The sequence below is a fragment of the Tetrao urogallus genome (assembly GCF_951394365.1).
Source record: "Tetrao urogallus genome assembly, chromosome: 7".
Taxonomy (NCBI): domain Eukaryota; kingdom Metazoa; phylum Chordata; class Aves; order Galliformes; family Phasianidae; genus Tetrao; species Tetrao urogallus.
The window spans coordinates 711,624-735,750 of record NC_136820.1 but is presented as its reverse complement, the minus strand read 5'-3'; the positions used below and the strand labels follow the sequence as shown (position 1 = coordinate 735,750).

General features: G+C 42.4%; 1 protein-coding gene across 2 annotated transcripts in view; it reads right to left on the bottom strand.

The window, feature by feature from the left end:
* The window catches only part of EGFR (epidermal growth factor receptor), a gene marked incomplete at both ends in the record, with an annotated part of 143,668 nt that extends 129,713 nt beyond the window's left edge, over positions 1-13,955 (bottom strand). For both annotated transcript variants that reach the window (XM_079538685.1, XM_079538686.1), the window contains one exon: positions 13,841-13,955. In XM_079538685.1, the coding sequence (XP_079394811.1) occupies positions 13,841-13,955 (115 nt within the window). The remainder of the gene's footprint in view (positions 1-13,840) is intronic.
* Between the last annotated feature and the right edge of the window lie 10,172 nt (positions 13,956-24,127).

Here is a 24,127-nt window from a genome sequence, read left to right as displayed (position 1 = left end):
GTATAGAAACATTTAGAATGTGTTACTTCAAATCTCTAAGTTTTAATAGACAGCAAAACTTTGTTACACAGCTTGACAACGTTTTCTTGTTTTCAGACACAGGCAGTGTACACACGTAACATGAAATCTTGCCCAAAATTCACATCCATAAATCAAAATTTCCAGCAGCTTCTGATGCTTCCACTTATTGAAATTAAATTTACAAACAATCCTCAGAGGCTCATTATCAAGAAATGGCAAGTAGCTGCCCTCATCAGTCATGATTTAAAGCGTCCCTCCTTCAGCTTCTAAAAATTATTGCTCCCTTAAATAATCTACTTTTTGCCCCCAGTAAGACGAGGCTCCTAATCCTGTACAGGCTCAATGACTATGTACAACTCCACTGATTTCAAATGGATTGTGCATACAAACGAAGTGATGCCTTCGCCAAAGTAGCTTGCTAAATCACAGCTATTGCTAACTATTTCCATGAAGACCTTTTCTCAGCTTCAGAACCAACTCATGCTCTCCTATGGCCACAGCATTCAGTGAGTGCTAAGCTCTTACTTTTGCTTTAATTGTGTGCGGTTTAAAAGTCTGTCTAATGTACACCATATAGACAGGAGCTGCTTAGGTACTGTGTGGCATAACAGTTGCTGCAGCTTGTTCTATTTGTTCCTAGGAAGTATGAGTGCCAGAGGCCTGTAAAAACTAAGAATGCCATATTAACATATTGTCTCAGGACTACAGTAAATAATTCTTTTTCTTTTATATATAGACATACATGTGTAATACATGTATACACATACAATTAGTTGCAAGATCTGACATTTAGAAGTTTTGAGTCCAGCACATTCAGTATGTGAGCAAAATGCCATTCGACTCAACCAGGTTAACTCCAGCAAGTTTTGAGATATCTCCTTTTCTCTGCAGTCGTAGAACCATCATGTCAGCTGGCAGAAATCCATAGTGAAGACACATCACTGTACACATCCTAAGGAATTCATCAATTTCAATTCCATCCAACAGAATGTCTAGGAATAATTTTTTAGGAAAAGAAAGTGAAGTGACAATTACCAGATTACTAGACTTATTTTTAAGCACAGCCAATCAAAATTCACATTTAAAGTTTTAATTCTGACACCACAATGCCTTGTGATGTGACTATAATTTATAATCTCACCTTCTGTTTCAGACAAATTACTTTTTTGGCATAGCCTTCGTAATACATAGTCTGGTATTTTGTATCAGCTTTCCCCTTTAAGTAGATGAGAAGAGTTTTCTTAGGCAAATAAAGTAATAAAAAATCCTGATCCTGCAGTCCTGGCAGGCAAAATATCCATAGACTTCAAAGGAATATTACACCTAAGGTTTGCCAGATTAAGTACCAGTTGAAAAGACATGCTTCTGCTACAGTGTTACTGTAACAGAGCTGTAACAGAAGCAAGATTTTCTTTTTCCTCCAGTTCTCCATAATTCCACCTCTTGCAATCCACCCCCCCACCCCGCATATAGCTGCAGTGCCTTTCTTTGAACTTGCGCATTCCTGAGTAAGAAAACCAAAATCTTCAAGGCCATCCTTGAATCTCACCATACCGCCCTCTTCCAAACACATGCAAACACATGAGGAAGGTGGGGATGGAGAAAGTGGCTTCATCACAGCTAATGTGCCAGCCAATGCCATTATTAGATGCACAAAACTGCATGAGTTGGGCTGTATAACATATTCCCTTGGAATACATGGCCCACTGCCATCTCCTAAAGAAAATCAAGCAAACGGAATACGGAATAGCACTAAGAGAACAGATCCTGGGTCTATTCAGCAGTAGGCACATTACTTCTCTTCCCTAGAGTATAAAAACTGAACTAAAAAAAAAAAAAAAAAAAAAAAAAATCAGGTAAGGCAACTGCTCCTTTTCATTCCGTGCTGCAACTGGAAAGCTCCCAGGCAGCTCCTCCATGTGTTTTGCATTTTGCATTACTCCATTTTGCATTACCAATGCCAGTGCATGAGATACGCTGAACACTATCAATGCCAGGACATTTCACTGCTTGGCTAACCTAATGACATACAGAGCATTTTCCTGCTCTCATCTCTATATTATGAGGATAGTCTAACTGCTACATTGCTTAATGCACTGTTAAATACCCTGTGCTATTTACTTTCTTGCAAGAGAACTTCCTTCTCTTCCTGCTCCGGATTACAGTCCGCTCTGTATCAGGCTGGGGCTGATAACAAGTCATTTCACCAATCACATGGAAGGGATTAAGGGAGGAAAAAAATGGAGCTGAAGAATTTAGTAGCTGTGTGGAAAAAAAAAAAAAATCAAAATCAAAAGGACCATACGTTGACACAGCATGTAATTGTAGATAAAAATCTAAGCGTTTCTGAATTTTTTTTTTCACACTGGCGTATTAAAGGCTGGGAAAGCAATCTCTCTTGCCTTTTCAATGTTCACATTCTAGTACCATGCTAAAATTACACAGAAACAACAGAACAGAATTATTATAAAATTCAAAATTCTGTTTTCCATTTCAGCCAAAACAGGCAATGACATTTCTCATTTCTGCTGACACAGAGTATTTGGCAGAGGAAATTCATGGGTGTACAGCTTCAGATGAAAAGCTACACCAGCCCTATACAGTTGAAAGAGCTTTGGGCATTTACAGCAATGTGATCAATTAATTTTAAGCTGACAGAATTTGTTTTTTCCTTATGCGAGTTATTATACTTCCAAAACAAAAGACTTATTTTATAATTACAAAAACATAATTGATAGTAGCAATTTATTCAGCGTCTGAGGAAGTTCATTGGCAATCTAACAATGGATGGAATCATTGGTGACAATTTTACAAAAGCTTTTATCAATGTTTGCGGGCCATTAAGTCCAACAGTGAGATTGCCACTAAGATACCATCATTCTTAACAGTACAGCACTGATCCATGGAACAATCCATTTTCTAGTCTTGCCTATTATAACTAGTCTGTTTACTAAAGTGTTATGTTTGCTGTTTTTGAAATGATCCTTGTCTTTGAAACAGCATTTGAGTTTAGCTTTATAGTCAGGATCCAGTTGGTATGTTAAAGGAGGAGAAAACAGGCCAAGTCCCTTTTCAAGTGTCAGTGACTAATTTAGATTTTCCCCTTCGTCAGATAAGCTGTGAGTAAAAAATACCGACACGAGCTGAGCATACAAGCACACATACTCATGATATAAGGACGTATTTCTGGGAAATAGGTAACAGAGTATTTCTCTGCAGAACCCCAAAGAATTCTCCTCCTGCATTAGCATCTTTGACGCTGTTATACTATGAGTTAATGTGGGCCATAGTAACTAATGACCAGACACAAAAGAAACAGAGAACTTGTTAATTAGCTATTTTTAGTCTTAATTCACTGAAAACCTTGCTCATTGATGCAAGACAGACTGCTGCTGTTCAAGTCAAAAAGACTTTCATTTGGAAAAAAACTCTATGCTATCTTTTTTCTGCTTGAGAAATATCATAAATGTCAGGAAGCACACACTGCTGGGAGCATCGTGCACACTGAGGAACAAAAACTTCAGAAAAGATGCTGCCAGTTTAGTTAATTGCCATGGACAACTATGATAAAATGACGCTTCCAATGGCATCTACCACATTAAGGAGACAAAAAAAAGAATACAAAAAGCCCTGAAATAATAACTATTAAAAGAAATCATTAGCATGAGCACCTCACTGAGCTTATCAGAAAGGAAACAGGCTGCCAGTATCTTTGTTCAACACAACTACTTTTTGAAGATCAAATGGAAATGAGAAAGCATATAAATGAAAACCCCTTCTGAACCCAAGACAAAGGAAAAATATCAAACTAGTGTAGTAATTAGACTCATATCTCAACATGGACGTTCTATGAAATGATGAGGTCTTACCAGGATCACTGAAGATGCAAAAGTTTTGACTTCAATCTCCTACATCATTTAACTTCATTCCAAGTTATCAAATTAGGAATCACCAAAGGGAAGCATCACATTTGCTCTGACAGACAGTAACTACTGTAACTTCACTGTTTATCCCTTGTTCTGAGTAGTGAAGACCAGAAGCCAAGCACTTGGCACAAGCACAAACAACATTTTCCTTTTTCTACATCTGTGGAAAAGGACTTACTGCTGCTTCTGCTCTAGAGGACTGAACTCCTGCTCTTAACTCTGGGGAAGAGATAATGGGACCAACATCTACCTGGCCAATGCAGCCATGGCAAGCAGCAAACTGATCCAGCCTTGCACCTCCCACAGCCTGTTGCACAAATACACTGGCTCAATACTAATGTTTGTTTTCCACAGCTCTGCAAGGGAAACTTCAAACAACAGCCCATGTTCTGTCCTCAGTAAGCCCAAGTAAATAATGACTAGTAAGAGAGATTTTCATTAGAAAGACAAACACTAGCTCTTCCACTTGTAATGATGATCAATGTACTATCAGCTATCATGCCTCAATAGGAATGGCCCCATTGGGGCCAACCAGATACCAGTCAGGATTCAAACACTGAATCTGAAGAGGGAAATACATCCTTTCTGGATCTAAGCCTACAGCATGTGTCCATGGGGAAAGACCTGGCACGGCACATGATGAAGGGGAGATGGGACTGTTCCTAAACTGTGTGACAACTTGTTTCTAGTGCAGTCACCTTTCTGCCTCAGGGTGGCTGAGAACAAAGTCCCACTTCTGCCACTTCCCACTTTCAGCAAAAGTGAGTTATGCCATGCACAAAGACCATACACACCACTCCTTGCTGCAAAACCCACGTTCATCTGCAGACACAGAAGTCTAAATTATGGTCAGCTCTGTCAGAATTATGCTGATTAAAAATTCTTATTTAAAAAAATAATTGGTTTGCCTTGCTCTGGTTTAATTGTTGTTTTTTTTTTTTACACTTGGGTTTTTCTGCTTGTTTTTAAACAGGAAAAAGCAAAAGGCAGGGCTTTGTACAAAACTCATCTGAAGAGCAGCAAAACAAATGGAATCCTTCTTAAACAACTGTGAATATCATGTTTCCATCCATGAGAAATAAGTTGTAATAAAAATGGAGGGGGAAAAAAAACAACCAAGACTGCACAGATGAGAAAACTTCCATGTGGAAGGAGAAATAATTTCTGAAAAGGTAGTTTCAACCAGGACTTCAGGACATCTTCCTTACCCTCTTTTTCTGTGGAAGAAGGGAGAGATTCCTGCTCTCATGTGCCCAGATATGAGGATACAGATAGATGATCTCTGTACCTCTGGATTTAATGCATTAGAAGCAAGCTCGTCAAATATTAGTCATGTCTGCTTCTATTACAGCCTCTTGTTCATAATGATTAAAGGAAATGGAGGATTTTTTTTTCAGCTTCCAAAGTCACAGTTTGTGCAAAGTCCAGTGCCAAGGCCCTCAGGCAGGAGAACCAGCAGTTGCTGATTTTGTCAGGAAGCCCTCAATTCTTACCCATCCACTGCATCTCCAAAGAGCACCATCAGCCAAAGCTGCTTATTGCCATGGATAGCACGTGATAAATTTTCTTCAGTTTATCATCATTACTTTGTACATGGCATACTTATAAAAGTAAGTAACAATATGTTTTTAAAATACTACTTTCAAGGTGCACTTGGCAAGAGAAATCAATTCCCCATTAAGTGTCTGCTTGCAGAGAACGCAAGCGTTGAAGATGCAGCACAATGCCACCCATACAAAACAAATCTATATCTCATTTTAATGTAAGCTTTGGTTAAGTGGCTCGTGATGAAATGCCACCTAGCATTCCAAGTATAACCCAACTTAATTGTATCTACTGAAAGCCACACAACAAACAGCATGAAGTATGCAGCATGCCATCCTAATTGCAGAAGTTGTTTCATTTACTAGAAGTTATTTATTTATTCAAATGACCTGAACAAGTGATATAATCTGAATCATGGGAACCAGTTACTGATTTACACAAACAGCCTCTTGCATCTTTGCTGAAAGCATTGTTAAAATAACTGACCCAGCAGCTAGAATGGGCTTCCTCCTTGAACCATGCCTCCCTCCTAAGCCTTGCCTCCCAGGTGAACTTCAGAAAGCAGGGCTGTTCTACAAACGCATTTTGAACCTAAGAATTTCAATAAGAAAACAAATAAATTATGTGCATCGGTATTTCCCAGATCAGGGAATTTCTTAGCAATAGGGAACAATAACATGCAGCCATAACAATCGTTTGCAGAATGTAAGTACACAGTTCTGAAAATGAATTGTTTACTACCTTAGATTCAAATCAGATTCATCTTTCAGAAGCACACATAAGTTATCTGATCTTAAGTGGTGGAGACAAGTTTGAATGTTTGAATACAAATCCCCAGTCAGAAGTAGCTGTAGTTCTTTGTTGTTTTTTTTTTTCTTCAGTCAGGCATTGGGAATACGAAACTGCCACTAATACTGTTCTGCAGCTAGGTAGAAGCGATTTCAGAAGCAGTTCATATCTCACAAAGCAATACCCACTTGCAGCCCACCTTGATTGCAGCCACTGCCTCATACAGCTGTTACTCTAGCAGCTGCTGCAGTTTCCCCAATGTGGTGGAACGAGAGGCCTGTCGCAAGCAGAAAATAAGAAGCCAAGCCAGACACATACCATTGAAGTCACCATGTCCCAAGTGAACCACCAGACACGCTACGGCCAGCATCCCACATGGACATAGAACTGCCAGGGAGGATGCAGAGAATGACCTTCAGGAATGGGACAAAACAATGCCCTTTGCTAGACATCATTTCCAAGCTCGCAAATCAGCCCTCAAATGGGAAGCCGGTTACCTCAAACTGCAGGCTATGACTGTTGTTGGCTAGCACAAAGGAGGAGAGGCCAAGATCCCAACAAGCAACTTAGCCAGTAGCCAACTGTTCTACCTCAGGCAGCCAAAGTCTCCGTGGCCCTGGTTCCATGGCTCCCAGTAGATAAAATAATACTTTTCCTACCAAGAGAAGTGCAAATTCACAGCGCGCCAGTGCCAAGAATAGCCAATTTCTAGGGCTACCCTGGTTATCTTCATATGTGTAACTGAGTTTGGTGATGAGAAATTAAGGATTATGCCACTATTTGGATTACAGAATGAAAAAAAAACACAAAACAAAACAAAAAAAAAACAGTTCCCACAAATGATAACTTTTTTACTGCACAAACCCGAGCTAAAGCACTACTTTTCTGTCATTGAAACGTCTGTTTTATATCCACTCCTCCTTCTTTCCATATTTCCTGGAAAACATCTCGCCCAGCATCACCCTGCTCTGGACCCCAGCAGCCTGGAAAGAGATATTCTGGCAAAACAGTCCTTGCATGTACTGTGTTATTTTTATTGTGCAAGGCTTGGGATGGAGTGGGATGGCAGAGCTGCAGTTTCCACAGGCGCCAGAGGGCATGGCTGGGTGGCGAGGAGCACAGCACCTTCGCTGCATGTTGGAACCACAGAGCAGCAGGTGCATGCAGCAGAGGGCCTTTAACCAGCCTGGCAGCACCACCAGCCCTTGGGGTACAGCCTCTGCATGGCAGCCCTTGCTCTGCTGCCCAAAGCCCCAGTCCACACTGGGACTGGTGTCCCAGGTGTATCAGCCCTGGCCAAAGGACAGCACGGTTCAGTGTATGCACCATGCATACCCAGCACAGGTGATGGAAACCAAGATCCTTCATTATTAATTCTCAGTGAAAATGGAAAAGCCATGACAAACATTTGTCTCTCTATTTTACCTTCAGATAAACTGGAGCAGAGCTTCTCAACTTTACACAAATAGCAATTCATCCCACCTTAGTTTTTCTGAAGCAAAAACTGAAGTTAGTTCATTAATTTGAGCCAAATGCAGCAAATATGCCATGGCCCAGAAACTGAGTGGGAGACAAATTTAAGAAAATTAAGCAGTGCTCTGCTATTTTCAGAATAAACTGGCAATTTTTCATTACAAATAGCATTTGATTTTCCTTTTTACCCAACTTGAAAAAATAAAATGGTTTCAGGTCAAACAAATCTTCCAAATTAGCCTAGATCTGCCTTTTTTTAGATAGTCAGTGCTCTGTTTTTATTTCCTTTTTTTTTTTTTTCTTTCATTTTTCTTTTTTTTCACTTTACTAGAACCACCCTAATATGTTTCACTTTGACTGGAAGTCATTCTTTGTTTGTTTGTTTGTTTTCCTCCTTCAACCACCGAAACAAACAGAATCCTCCCATGGTTTGATGCACTCAAACAGTGAGACATGCATGTGAACATGTAGATGTTTACTTTCACGTACACAGATGTGTGGGTTGAAGAAAGCACACTGGAAGGCAGAGGAAACTCGCATCTGCCTTGCACTGATTTGTCAGTAGGCAAAACACACTTCGCATTAAAACTTCAAAATGTGGTAGCAAGCGTATTTCAGAAAGTTTGGTCATCACAAAGTTTGTTTGAGGAAAAGTAACAAGAATTTCTCATGCTTTTTCCTTGTGAACAACACTTAATAACATTACTAATTAAATACAGAGTGCACAAGACCCACACCTACATATAAATATGCTCCACATGGGCCAAACTAATAAGGCATAGTAGTCACAGCTTTCTTAATAAACAACAATCTTGCTTCAGCAGAAATAGACATTCGTTTTGTACAACCTCTCTGAACAGCAAAAAAAAACACTTTCTTTCCACATTTCTTTTATAAATAACTTCTGCTGCCCATATTCATGCCAAGTCCTCTGTAACTATAACTTCTGAAAAAAAAGTACATTATTACTCAATACAATTAGGTCAGCAGAATTCAGCCCTAAATAAAGGAGTGTTACAGTCCAGTTTGATGCCATGGGAAGCCAGAAGTAACACAGTGAAAGCCAAAACGGGCAGGAACTGTAGTAGATCTCATCCTCTGCTGACTAACATAGTGTTCCTGGATGCATAGAAGGAAGTCAAATTTTTTCACACACAAAAGGGGTAGCATGCACTGTATCAAGCTGAACAACAACTGCCCAAGTCCACAGGAAACATCAACTGGTGGGTTCACATCCCAAGCACCATTAACTCCCAGCAAAGCAGAATTATCCTAGGACCATACCACACTATAGAGTGACTTGGGTTCAAGCAACTATCTATTTCCATTCCCTCTGCTATGGACAGGAATCCCTCCCACTACATCAGGCTGCTCAGGGCACCATCCAACCTGGCCTTGGTAACACCTTCGGGGATGAGGTATCCACAGCTTCTCTGGGCAACCTGTTCCAGTGCCTCACCATCCTCATAGAGAAGAATTTCTTTCACATACCTAAGCTAAATCTCCCCTCTTTTAGTTAAAACCATAATCCCTTGTCCTGTCACTACACTCCCTGATAAAGAGTCCTTCCCCAGTTTTCCTGCAGGTCATGTTAGATACTGGAAGGCTACTGTAAGGTCTCCCCCAGAGCCTTTCCTTCTCCAGACTGAACAAGCCCAGCTCCCTGAGCCTGTCTCAACAAGAAAGGTGCTCCAGCCCTCAGATCATCCTTGCGGTCTCTGCTGAACCTAAGTGCTTTCTACCCCTGCTAAAGCTGCTAAATCCGTTGGCTAAAGCCAATTACTACCCGGCAGGGACAAGCAGGCAACAGGGGCAGAAGGACCTCCGGTGAGTCACCCTCTCAGCCAGAGCTGGTGTGCCAGCACACATCAGTCTAACTGGGAGCGTGTATCCCCAAGGCAAGGGCTGTTTTGCTTGATCCCATCATGCTTTCCCCCAAGTATCACATAGCCCGGGCAAAGCAATGGTCCCACTCAGCCACCACTGCACCCAGGTGCTGGATGAAGCGCTTTGTAGGACTCAGAGAGGCAAACTGTGCACTCACTTCTCAAAACATGCTTACAGCAAGGCACGTTGCTCAAGCTGACCTTTAGGTGAGAGTGGGTCAGGTGATGATCCTTAGCACAGCAATAATTACTGCTTGAGCATGTATCAGAGGCTGCACACTTTCCACAGTTTCTGCATGGCAAATTCAAGAAAGGAAAAGTCAGAATGTGCCTCTAATGAAGAGCAAATGAAAGCCCTGCTCTCTTTCCAATCACTTCCTGCTTCTGTTAAAACTAGCAAAATCCTAATTAGATTGGGTGCAATTCTGTACTAGCTGAGCCCCAGCCAAGGCGATCACATTTCCCCTGCTCCAGGAAAGCAGCGTAACAGGGTGGTATTTGAAGAATGATAAAAGACAGTGCAACTAACGCTCTTCCAAAATAACAACTACTCTTGATAGCAGGTCACTTTTTGAAAATGAGGCCTTTCCAGCTCGTCTGTCAGTGGGTCACCCCAACAAGTTCTCCTCTTGTGTAGACCAGTCAGAGGATGATTTGGTGAGTATGGCCAGCCCTGGCTTCTCAGAGCAATGCCCTCCAAGGCAAAGCAATTTGGCACAAAGCACAACCACAAAGCACTTCAGCAATACAGTCTGGAACACTGGATTTGACACAAGTAGAACATGACATACTGACTGCTAGGTTCTTAATGTATGTTAGTTTTTTATTGGATGCAACACTTAGAACCACAGTTTGACTGTACCCTCTGATGCACACGTTACTGAAACTTGGACTGATCTAGGGGTTTTGCTTTGTAAGTATGGATATTAGTGCATTCAGGGAAGACAGTCATCCTCCCTAAGATGAAGTAAACCTTTTGGTAGGCTTAATTCTGAACAGCTGCTAAAGCTAATGTAGTTTGTACTGAAGGAAGATAAGGATGCCTTCAGAAGGAACTGGTTTGGCCAGTCAGCTATCTCACTGCTAAAGCTCGTATATCCTACTGATTTCAGTGATATATGGATACCCAAATGAAAAAGTCAGCCCTGAGGAACACAATGACATTGTGTTACACTCCCTGAAAGTCTCTATAAATTAACAAATGAATTATAATGTACTACTCTGACTGTAGTCTTCAGGGCATTGCTCTTCATTTCTCATTTATCTGGAAATCTCTTCATACTCTCTTGACGCAAGCAATAATACATTATTTACTACTATCACTTCTGCACGCAGTTTGTTCACATGTACATATGTGAACATATATGCATTCTGTTGAGACACCAAACTCTTTCACAGCATTTTGCACATTCACTGTATTTGCAAGTTGTCTGAATTAAGGGAATGACTGCTGTCACTTTGCCTTCCCTTCTTTGCTTATCACCAATTGCCCTTAACAATAGGCTTTGGATTTTTTTCTTAATCGTTCACACATTGAGGCAAAGGAGTAAGAACAGGTTTATACTGAAGACTTATTTAATTGCTTTATTTCACCACATTGAACTATATCTGAAAAATCATCTCCAGCGTTTCACAAATTTGTTATAGTTTCCAAAGGCAAAAAAAAGAAGAAAAAAAACAAAGCAACAACAACAAAAAGAAAAAAAAAACAACAACAAAAAAACAACTACAGCATCCTAAAGGAGCCTAATTTCCCCGTTCCGCAGAAAGCGATACGAAGCATAAGGTACATGGGAGGGCACTGCAGAGACCTTCTGCAGTATGCTGCCCCGTGGGTTAATGTGCACAGTCCTTGTTCCCATCCCACAAAGGCTGCAAAAGTACAGATCAAAACTAGCCATATAGAGCCAATAAAGCAACAAAAAGCAGTTTGCATAAATGCAGTGTCACTAAGCACTGAGACACAAAATGGACATCAGTCAAAAGCATGCTGCAGGAAGTGGCATGCCTGCTGTCAAAGGAATTGTACCAGGTGCCACCTAACAGGCCATCCAGCAAATATAAGTGTAAATCCAGATAACTTCTTCTGTTTTTAATCTGGATCAATTATTAGAGAAGGTGGGTTGAGAGAGAGGGAGGTATTGATTCCTGAGAATGTTCTTCAGTATCCAACAACGCTGTTTGGTGTTGGATTATGCATAACTATTGGGTTTTGTTTTGTTTTTCATTTTCACAACTATAGTCACTCAAACAAAAAAGTTTTGTCTCATCCCAATTTGAAAAGATCTTCCTAAACTTCTGGTAAAATATACAATTATATTTTAATTTCCATCAAACTATGACATCGCCCATTATAGGTTGATTCTGACCTTCTTGTAACAAAAAGGTTTGCCTACATACTTTTGGGGGATAGTACTAACTGGATTGAAATACTAAGAAGTACAAATGCACATGCCATTTGGACATCTAGAAGCAACAGAATTTTATCATAAGACACGAGTGTTGCAATGTTTATGGCAGTACATTTGCTTTCAGAACTGGAAAATGGGAAATTCAGATGCCATGGGGTCCCAAGGCGATGGGCTTTTGCCTAAATCAGCATCTCGTGATTCCCAGATGCTGCTTTATTCTGTACCCACCTTCTTTTCTCATTCATCCTCAAATGCGGAGGAAAACAAATAAAGTCCAAAGAATTGATTCTTGAAGAAGTTATTCTGCCTTTCCCTCTTCTGACCCTAGTCCTCCTCACATGAACAGTTACTCACTAACAGAATGCTGACAATAATGTCTGTTGGATTTATCACGTAGCTGTTGATCACTTAATAATCCTCAAATAAACAGCACCCTCATAAATTCATGAGACACAGAATTAAGCGCTTTAAAGAAGGCAACAATGTGTTTATCCTCACATTTTACAGATTCTACAGGGTACGTGCACCTGGGAGTTGCATTTCAAAGGACTTAACAGAAATGCAGGAGATGGAGCCAGCTCTACTCTGCGTCACTTTCAAAGGGTGAGGAGAAACAAGAAAAGAAAAAGATCAGAAACCTGGGAAAGAAGAGCTGCCTACATTACATCAGCAACAGGTATGAACTTGATTTCTGGAACAAGGGAGCCTCTTCGCCGCTTTGAGGTTGTGCAACTAGTTCCTCAGAACGGGGAGCTGCTGCTCCCTTTCAAGATGGTTTTATTGCCCTCAGTTACAAAAAGATGGGTTCAGCTGTTTTCAGCCACACACCAGCTCTTCTAAACACCACTAATTCTTTTTCCTCTTTTTCTGTAGAAAGAAAATACAACAAATCTGCATTTTTTCCCTTGCTGGCAGATTTCCAAGATAAAGAGAACTGCACTCTGCCTGGAACAACGCTCGGGGCCTATTCACAGAAAAGATCACCACGCATGGAGAAAAAGTGGTGGAACTCTCCCGACACAAACGTTTCCTCACTCCTTAAACCAGTTTTTCAAAAACGTGTAAAAAACAAAGCCCCAGAAGCCAAGCAGACAGCCTCGCGGCCACCCCCCGCCGTTCCCACGCACGGCTGCCGGGCGCTCAGCGAGGGTGACAGCATCGCGCGGGGCAAAGAGAGAGCACGGAACGCTCTCTGCTTTGATAACCGGAGAACCAGAACCCGCAAGAAGTTTCCCATCTTCCCCTACACGCCCTACCCAGGTGTGTGCACACGTATAAACATGCATTCATCTTTTTGGAGCGGAATGAGCTGAGGTGTCCGGCCCGAGGCGGCGGGCCGGCCGAGGCTGCCCGGCGAGCCCTGCCGTGCTCGGTGCCATCTCCCCGAGCTCCGCGGGGCAGCAGGACGGGGCCGGCGGCCAGCACGGGGTAAAGCCGGGCGGTGAGGGAGCTCGGGACACCGCGGAAAGAGCACGGGGGGCGGAGTGGAAAGGAGAGAAGGAAAAAAAAAAAGCCTCGAGAGGGGAGAAGCACAAACGATGAGACGCGCGAAGGTTTATTCCCTTTTATTTCCTCCACCTCCTCCCCCCTCCCTCCAAAAGAAAATAAGCTTAGAATCAGGAAGTCAGAGCTGCGCGATCGCTGCTGTAGGTTTGTTTTCCCATCTTTCTCTCCCGTTTTTTTTTCCCCTTTCTCTTAAGGGACGAAGCCGGGACTTTCCCTCCGACGCTCCCCGCAGCACCAAGGCTCACACCCGGCAGCGCCGCTGGAGACCCGCACCGCCCGTTACCTTTCTTCTCCTCCACGGCGAAACAGAGGGCGACGCGCCCCAGCAGCAGCAGCAGCAGCACCAGGACAGCGGCCCCGCGGGGCCCGGCGGCGGACAGGGGGCTGCGGACGCCCATGGTGTGCGTGGGACGTGACGGGAGCACGGAGCTCCCCGACGAGCCGCTCCTCGCTCTGCTCTGCCCTGCGCTCCGCTCCACCCCGCTCAGCTCCTGGCAGCCGCTCTGCCTCTGCGCAACATGCTGGAGGGAGGCCGTCGAGGGTTGCGCGCACACGTGCCTGCCCAGCTACAGGCGGACTGCTGCCTTCTTCTTCCTCTTTCCCCTCCTCCTCCTCCTCTTCTTTCCTCCTTCCTCTGCTCCTTCTGTCGCAGGGGTTGCGGAGCGGCTGGGGCCGGCCGCGGGACTACTGCGCCCAGCTGTGCTCTCCGCCCGGCCGCGGAGCGCAGGGGCTCCCTCTGGGGACGCCGAGGAGGAGGATGGGGCGGGAGCAAGGAGCGGGGGGAGGAGGAACCAGCGGCGCCTTTCCCCGCCCAGGTAGGGATGGAGCGGCCCCTACCTGCCCCAGGACAGAGGAGGAGAACGGGTTGTGGGGGAAGGGAGCAGCTCGGCCGATTCCCCCGCTCGGTTTATGTGAGTGTTGAGGATATCCCGTTTTCCGCTTTCCCGGCTGTTTGTTTGCCCGGCAGCTGCCGAAGGCGCGAGCAGACGTTTGCGTCGCCGCTTGCGAAAAAGCCCCGTGGCCTTCAGCTCCCTCTCCGTGTCCTCCCGTGGGACACCGGGCAGCAGCTCAGCCTCTGCCGGGGAATGCAGCAGAAACCCATCTCGTCCCGTTATACGCAGCCCTCGTTTCTGCTACCTCGGGATCAGCAGAGCCCGCGAAAAGTCCCATTCGGTCCTATTTCCACGTGGTCATTTTGCCTCAAGAAAAACCAAGCTGATGCTAGATGTATTTTAGCAGGGTCCGTATCTGCCCGTGTTGTTTCTCTTTTCTACCTGTTGTGAGTAGTGAATTACTTTGCAAACAGACAGTAATACAGAAGTGTTCTTGGGGTGCTGCAGGGAAATCCACAAAGCAAAAGCACCATGCTCTTTCCCCCTCAGCTTTGCTACCCCAAGAAGCAAACCCAAGCAAGTCAACATGTATCTGTTTTGTTTTAAAGTGGGCTGCTGATCTGCAAGGTGAGAAGGAGCACTGCCTTATTGCTTAGGCATGGAAATGGGACACGAAGTGTCACTTGTCTGTGCTGGGATCTTCTCAAGCACACGGTTTTCCATCTCACCATCCGGCACCCAGACTCATGCTTATGTGCTGCTTACTGGAAACTTCTTTCTAAAGCTCCTGAAAAGATTCTGGTCACAAAGTCAATAGGATATGAACTGCTATAATCGATTGGGAACTCCAGAACTCACAGTGACAAGGGGCTTGGGAGGTGGACGTGCTAAATACCTGTGCCTATCCCCATCAGTGTGTTGCTGATAGCAACACAACTGGATATCATAAATATATCACATAGATAGCAAAACAGCCGCTGAGATATCCTGCCTTGGTGATTCATTCCTTCTGAGAGATTCTGAGAGATCCACTGATTTTATAATGATTCATTGATTTTATATTACCCATCAGATTTCTCTGCATAATTTTTTTTTAAGTTTAACAAGTTATTGTGCTAATTAGGCAAAGTGAAACACCATTCAGTTACAGTAGCACAAGATAGATGCTCCAACACATACCGTATCATGTCCCTAATCATTTATTATTGAGATGAGCTTTTGGATGCTATAGCTGGCATGCTCTTTTCCTTATCCATTGTAAATAATACACAATAAATACTTTGAAGTAAACTCAGACATAAGTATAACCATACAACACTGCTCCTCTGATTGTTTCTGTGCCTTTAACAGGGGCAGAATTTGATCCTGCAACACAATATCCATTTAATTCAGTTTGCTTCAAAGATGCTTACACGGTGCAACATCAAAAACTTTACGTGCATATGACACATTTTCATTTGTTTAGACAAATTGGAAGATTTTTAAAAATGAGAAGCCCAGGAAAAAATCGTCTTTTAGAGAGGGGAGATTTGCAAAGTAACCTCAATACACACTAAAGGTTGCAGCTTGCATTATGAGAGGAAGTGCAATTAAGACACCAAAGAAATGAACCTCAAATCAGTTCTACAGATAAATGCTAAATAAAAACAGATACCTCTAGGCACGCATGTTGCACAATGAGATACCAACATGAAACTGAGTTTTGATAATCTACAATAAAGGAAGGATTTGGCATGACAGTTAAAAAGTAAGCTAAGCACAGGAAAATGAAAACATCTTTTGCACATGAATTCAGTGGAGAAACTTGGCAAAGTCCTGTTCTAACTCATTTCAGAACAAGCACTTGCATTGCAGAATTTTTCATACAATTGTGATTCTACCTCCTGTACTGTGCAGGAATATTTCATATTTCATTTACAGCCTATCGCATACTGCCCCTACACCAATCCACATGAAAACAAGCATTGATCCTAACTTAATTTCTCCTTCGTTCCTGACATGGTAAAGAGAAGACTGGGCAAGTTCTTCTCTGTGTTTTCTTTCCCACTCTGCAGTCGTTCAATGCAGGGAAGTCTTGTCTGAGACTGGTGGTGCAGTACCACAGACTTGCCATGGGTTCTGACTTCCCGGCTTTTTGAACACAGATGCACCATTTCTATGGCATCTATGCTCTGCTTGTCAAGGTCACAAGATACACAGAGAGACTGAGGCTGAAGACACCAGTGATGACAGGCAGCTCTTTCAGGCCCGTTTGACATAACTGAACAATTTTTGTAAATTTGAACTCAAACATGGCATTTTCCCTACACAGCTGGCCACGTACCCAGAAATTGCATTTCATCCAACTTCTTTGAAGTTAGTGTAACAGAGTGAATTTCAGCATGGGCATACAGTATTTTTTCACATCTCAAAACTGTATGTGTGCAAAGGCCATGGGATAAAGGTCAGGCTTTTGACCATTTGTTTTTAAATTTATGGTTCATAGTGAGAATATTACACCAAATAAAACACCTCACTTCAACATTCTTCAGTGACCTCCTTTATTGAGCATACATATCTCCTTTTTTTTCCGGTATGTTCAGCATATATACACATGTAAACTGTAAATCCATTACCCAATGAGGACTGGGTCAGCATTTGCATCTCACCAAAATTTACTAGCAACTGTTCCTCAGTAGTAACATGGTTCTTCTGTGCATGTTGCAGAAGTGGTTCTAAAGGGCAGAATCTTTGTTGGAAGAGCAGAGATGAAGCAGAGCTGAATTAACGGGATTTTACAACCTGGCTTTCTCAGATTTAATGTGTGTGGTGTTCCAGGCAGCGGACATCACAGTTTGCACAGCGGTTTGTATTCTATGATTGCTCACTGATGTTTTAAAACAAAGGAACGAGGTAATTATTCTTTGCATTTCATGGCACTTTGCACTTTCAAAGCACTGCACAAATATTAATTAATTTATAGTTGAAAATCACCTGTAAAGCAGGTTAGTAACTATCATTTTCATTTTGTAGATTGAAACTAATTTGTCTTGGGCAGAATGTTAGTGGCAGGACTGGAGTTATCACTCAACAGCTGTTTCTTTTGAACACTATTTAAACCCTGTCAGATTGTGCTGCTTCTAGAGAACATCTCTGGAGAACTGTTTAAATGTGTATATTTTAACACATTCAGCTTCTCTCTTTCCTCTCTTAACACTGATTGCTTGTTTGTACAGCAGCATATAGAAGGGAAAAGACCAACACAGACAGGGTTGCTGGAATTAAGTCTTAATTGTAGCAAATTTCATAGTCAGTATTTGACAAGTGACCGTGATGTTATCTTGGGTAGATCTTCGTACTTCAGTTTTAACTTCTTTACATCAGACTTAATCTACTACCTCAGTCCTCAAGTTCAACGTTGCATTTTCCAGGAAAGCTTCTCCTAAACCAGGAGTATGCTCTTAAATGTCTTAAGCTCTGATATTGTTTGCAGCACTAGCCTATTCATTAATAAAAATAGGCAACAAACAAACAAACACACACAACAACAACACCTCCCTTTATAGCTTTTATAGAACTTTATAGCTTTGCTTACCTAATCTCTGATCTGTTGCATGAGCCACATATGTCCAGAGTGACAGAGAGAGGACATGCAATACTGTGCACAAATACAGCAAGTGTCTGCTCAAAACACTGTCTCCTCAGGTGTTCAGAGTGCTGCAAAACACATGGCAAAGAGGGAGTAAGAGAAAGCTGATAGCCGTGAGTCAATGAGCAAGGAATGTGCATTGCATCAAGGGTGCGGCTAATGGGGGTTTCTTCAGATTCAGCCATCTCCCGCTGTCTGCATCAAAAGCAGACACAGATGGGAGCGATAAGAAGTTGCAACACCATGATTCTCCTAAACAACTGCATCTAACAGTCCTAATTTGGGCTAAGTAGCATGGAAGAAATCAGGCTTCCCTTTTACCCACTTGGTGACACATGATTTTCCACGGTAGAGGTATCTCTGCCTTAATTCAGCATTTTCAGGACCATCTCCACATAAACAAATTGCCACAGAATAACTTGTATCCACCATGAAGATAAACTCTCAGTCACAAGACTAGCATGGCTGCATCCAAACTAACTACCAGGAGCAATCCTTGGCTATTCATATAAATGAATAGCATAGATGGTCTCATCTAGGGAACATTCACTTCATAATTTACCAATATGGACATGGTCATCTCTGTTTCCCTACTTCTTGTTTTCTTTTTGTCAGTTCTCTTGTTGATCACAGTCTGCTGTTTCTAGAAGAAAAAGAAACAACATTAGAATGTTTGAGTTTCTATAGATGCTTTAATCTTTTAAACGGCAATATGGGACCTGGATCCAAACATCAGTCTTAGGTTTCCAGCCGGGGCTGACCCCAAACCCAGAACATAAACAAACCTAGACTTTCACAGATTACTTGGAAAACTACTTGATACAAAAATGGTAGTGGGATGAGAATGCTGAGAACTTCCTGTTACCCAGGGGTACTGCAAAATAAGCTCAGTGAAGCAGAAGCATGGATAATACAAAACATGCATAGATTGTGTAATACAAAGAATGGACAGTGTACCTTGAAGAATAGGATCTGAGAGCTCCACAGACAGCTGGTCTGGCAACACACACAGGGATAAGGCAGGGTATGGGGCTAGCCTCTGCATCCTTAGCAGGATGCCTCAGCAGGTTGGAGAGAAAATTAGCTTACCCCCAAGCCAGATAATCAAGGGCTGACATCGTGCTTTAGCTGCTGTCAAAACTTGAGTTAAAGAGGGATTTTGAGGGGTCATTTGGATATTGTGTTTTTTTTATTACATGGTCCCCATCACACCTCAGGATCTCAGCTCTGATACTGACTTCTTGAGCTCCCAGCAGCTTTGATGGTACTAACTCCCATTCTGTTCAGACAGATGAGCAATTCTCTGGGTGTAAACCTTCCAGAGGTAATTAAGATATAGCTGTCTCTGCAGCTTCCTCTGCTCCAGACCCAGGTTCAGACACTGAAATACCTACATGACTTGCCACCAAGAAGAAGCTAAGCCCCTAATCAATTCAGTGTGCACACTTCAGCCTCAACAGACTCCCCAGCAACCCACATGTGATACCCTGCATCACTAGTAAGAATGCAATATCCTGATATAATGGGAAGCACACCAGAAAACAGTCCAAGGATATATGAGAACAAAGCAAACTGTCTTCTACCATTATTTTTTTTTCTGAAATGGGTCAGAATGGGTCAGCTGTTTCAGATTCTCCATCACCACATCTTTGTAAGCAGCCCTGTAACTGCAAGATATTCATTTCATTTTATGCATTACTTCCTTTCCCAGCTATTTTTGCAGAACTAGGGATCAATTCAACTGAAAAACTCAGAGCCATCACAAGAGCATTAACTTCTCCAGACCTGTTTCCTTCCTGACCTCACTGCATATTTGACTGCGAAAGAACTGGAGCTGTGCTTTTCAAAAAGGCAACTGAGGGCCACAGCTTCTAATCCTAGCCTGTGGGAGTGGGAAAGTGATTTAGGCATAAATACGTGTAATGTGATACTTTAAATATATTTTAAAACAATTCTTTTTCCTTTAAAATATTTCCTCTGAAGACAAAGAAATTTATCATTGATGACTGAAGCTGTTTTATCACTTTAAACTTCAGTAACCTTATTTCTTCATGCATTCATGCGTAATCCTTTACCCAGTCAGTGAGCACTTACTCATGCAATTTGGCACTTTGGCTTTTCTGGCTTACTTGAGGAAGCAAGCGCCTCTTCATTACACATGTTGCTGAATCTATTAATTTGAAACGAGGGTCTTGCAGGAATTGAAGGCAAGCTTGCAAATGGAAGCATAGTTTAAATCTTACCTGTTCTCTGTACAATCACAGCAGAAGAAAAGCAAATGCCCAGCCCTCTGAGTAGTGGAACTGCTGGTGTCTAGTTCCTTGCAAAGAATAGTACTTTCTTCCTTCGCTGCCTGTCATACTCAATGCCCTGCAATGCCAGTGGGATTGGAGGAGGCCTTATGGAGGTGTATGCATGTTAATGAGCCATGTGGCTGCAGCTGCAGCTGCAGACTCTTGTCTCACCTACTACCAAGTTTCCCAAAGTTTGAGAGGGCCTCAGTCTTCTGTGAAATTCTGTTAAAATTAGTTAGCAGGGGTAGGGACTGACGGACTGAGTGACTGCATACATCTTGCTTCCAGGCTGAAAAACAGGGAGCTAGCAAGGGGCTGTAGCTGCCTAACATGAAACAGCCAAAATGTGCCCTTAATGTCCTTGCTAGAGCACTAAAAATAATTATAGGTTTAGAGTGTGTAACTCCATGACCTTATTTGAATGGGAGCACATCATAGCACATCTGAAATCTCTTGAGGCTTTTTTTTTTTCTTTCTCTCTTTTTTTTTTTTTTTTTTTGTTTTTAATTTTAAAGAGATTATATCAGGTCATCGATGTGGCCTAAGGTTAACAAAGTTGTCAGGGCTAATGGGAGAGGCATAGAGGCATATGTGCTGCATGACCACGATGTTTGTCATTCACAGATCTGCTCCTGACCTCTATTTTTATCTCTGTATCTCACCCCTGAGCTAACAACAGAAGTCAGACCTGCTTGAGCAAACCCACACAAAAGTCAGAGGGCTTTCCTGCACATCTGGCCAGCTTACGCAGGCTTCCCTGGGGAAAGAGAATCAAGGAGGTTGTGTTCTTCAGTTTCTCAAGAATCAGAAGATTGATCTTATTTGAACACCAGGCTTTTTTGAGCAGAAAGAAGTAAAGGGAAAATAAGAATTACATTGAAAAGATCTCAGAAACATAAGTGGGAGCACATCACTGCTGTTCTGGGAGATCTGTGTGCCCTAAAAGCGCAAAAAGCCAAAAAAAAAAAAGAAGAGAACAAAACCAAAAAACTTTCTGAAGGAGTAAATTTTTCCCTGTAGCCTGAAAAAAAAATAATGTTGAACTGGGAGTCAGGGCTTCATACACTGTAAGCCTGCCTGAGCCCAATTTCCCCTGTAAAATGGTGCAAACAGGTAGTGCAACCAGCTAAGTCATTGTTAGAAATACTCACTTAACAGCTACATGATGCTTTGCAGCCCGAGCAGGCTTTAGGGATGCTAAATGGTCTTAAAATGACAAGCTTTCACCTTGATTTTCATTTGGTGTACCCGAGAGGGTGCTTGCTATGAAACACCAGCTGCACTCTCACTTCTTGAGGGGCATTTCAACCCCAAAACTGAAAGTTAGTGAAATCGATGCAACACAGCATTGGCATTGCTGTTGTGTTCACTCTCAATTGCTGGTGTGATGACAAGTGCAGTATAAATCAAGCCGGTTGGGTAAAGTGTTCTTACCACAGGCTGGTTAATCACTACATTACTATGAACATCTGACACTTCACTTTCTAGAAGGAGTTAAAATCAGGGTGAAATATTGAAATATTGAGAAAGGCCATTCATTTGTACGTGTGGGGGTAAGGGGGACAGAGGCTCCAAGCCCCAGTTTCAGCCAGATTGGATGCTTCAACCCTTCCCTTTAGCCTCTGATGTGAAGTCCATTTATACCTACTCAGAGCCAAGTGTGAAAGAGAGTGTTGAATTCAGATGGATTGAGCTGCGTGATGGTTGCACGTGGGCCTACAGGCAACTTACAAACAGACAAATGATTCCCTGCCATTAGTAGTCAGAATGGAATTATATATATTTGTGTATCTTCCCACCTATTAAAAAAAAAAAAGTCCTACTTGAGCTTTTTTAATAGCAGCATTTCCTAGGAAAGGTACTTGTTTACTTTAGTGCCTGTAAAACTTGTCAGAATGGCAGTCTGGGAAACAGAAAGCCTTGCCTTATTCATAGAACAAGTATAACAAGTCCTGCAAGCTCTTTTTCAAAGTTAATGTGCCTCAACTCAAAGCCAGCAGACTCCATGTGTGACACAGCACAGTTCTTTTCTTTCTCTCTCTTTCTTTCTCTCTCTCTTTCTCTGTTTCTCTCTCTCTCTTTTTTTTTTTTTTTTTTTTTTTTTTTTAATAGAAGATAGCAACAATCCTAACATGGATTCTGGTAGGAGCTGAGTACTTCAGTATCTTTATAACTTTAGGTCTGATTCTGACAACTGCATCCCACACAAATGGCAACGGGGTTACATACAATACAGGCAACAGTTTTGCTCTAGACAGGGCCAAGGTACTGGGAAACGTGCTGCCAACACTTGCCCCAGAAAAGAAGTCACCAGTCACCTCCTGCAGGCACTGTAGTCCACAGGTAGGAGAAACATTATTTTACCAAAGTCTGACTTTGCAAACTCAAGGCCAAGCTTTGCTACAGAGCGCATCAGTGCAGAACACTGTGACAGATGTAAGCAAAAAAAAAAAAAAAAAAAAAAAAAAAATTGATCAGTTTGAATTCACTGAGGACTGTTAAATTCAGAAGTATCAGTTCAATTATGCCCTCTAGAAATGTCCAACACTGTAGGAGATTTTGGGAACTGTGTGGGATGAGGGAGGAGATATATCATGGAAGCATCATTTTGTGCTTGACAGTACAGCTAACCTCCCATTGCACTGAATTAAACTTGGAAAGCAGAAGTGGGAGTCCTTAGGTGCTGTTTCCTATCTCCTCCAGTGTTTACATATGCAGTACAGTTCTTCTCCTTCTTCTGGGCAGGGAATGGCTGTCACCTGCCACCAGCAGAACATTTGCCAAAGTAAATTTCCCTGGTGCTACCTCAGGTGCTGCTCTCTCCTGAGAGAGCTCTTGTCCATCTACGGAAAATACTTGTGAAGTGACAGGGGCCCAGAGAATGCCACATTTCTGAGATATGCGTTAGAGATGGGCAATATTTGGGTTGTGTTCCCCTAGTTCAGCTTCTATACCAGGCCCACATGTTTCTGGTTGTTGGATGCATAAATCACTCCTATGACACAGGCCCAACCGAGTCTGTGGGTGCAGCACTGGATCACCTTGCAGGTAAAGTGAGGGAAGGGGATAATATTTGTCCCTAATACTACACAGTTAGGCTCTAAAGCTTGAATCTACATTAAATAAAGCTTCATTTCACTACAAGCTTCCCTGTTCTCCAAGGTTACTCATGGAGGAGTGACCTACTGGTAATGAGTAAAGGCTTTGGAATCCAGCCTTTAATGTGAATGTTAGTAATACTGAACATGTAAATCTCTTCCTCTTACAGCATATGCATGGTATTAGCAAAATGCTGCATAAAAATGAGCAAAATAAGGAAAACTATGCAGAGCACTTGAGCCTATAATAAATTTTGCCTGAGTTACCATAGTCCCATTGATTTACATGGCTCTAGGACAAGCTCCTGATCCTGTTTTCTGTTAGAATGGAGGAGTAACATACAGACAGACTATTTAAAGGAAATGCTTTCCTCTTTCTTAGAGTTTATCAAACTCATCCATTCATACATTCTTGTGCAGAGACATTACAATTTCAAACATTGCTAACACGAGAGATGGTACTCCACAGGCACAAAAAAGGCATCCACAGATCACAGATCACAGTTTCTCAAGACAAGTACACTTAGGATCAGTAACGTTTCTTACCTGACCTTCCTCAGTCCCAAACAGCAGATTTTCTAAAACAATTTACTCTGATGGAGGAGAAAGAAGACAACACAATATCTTTGAAGACTCTTGGATGTATATTATTTTGCTGTAGAAAAGTAGGGCACACAGCACAACAGAAGACACGTTCTCTGCTCTGCATGCCCAGTG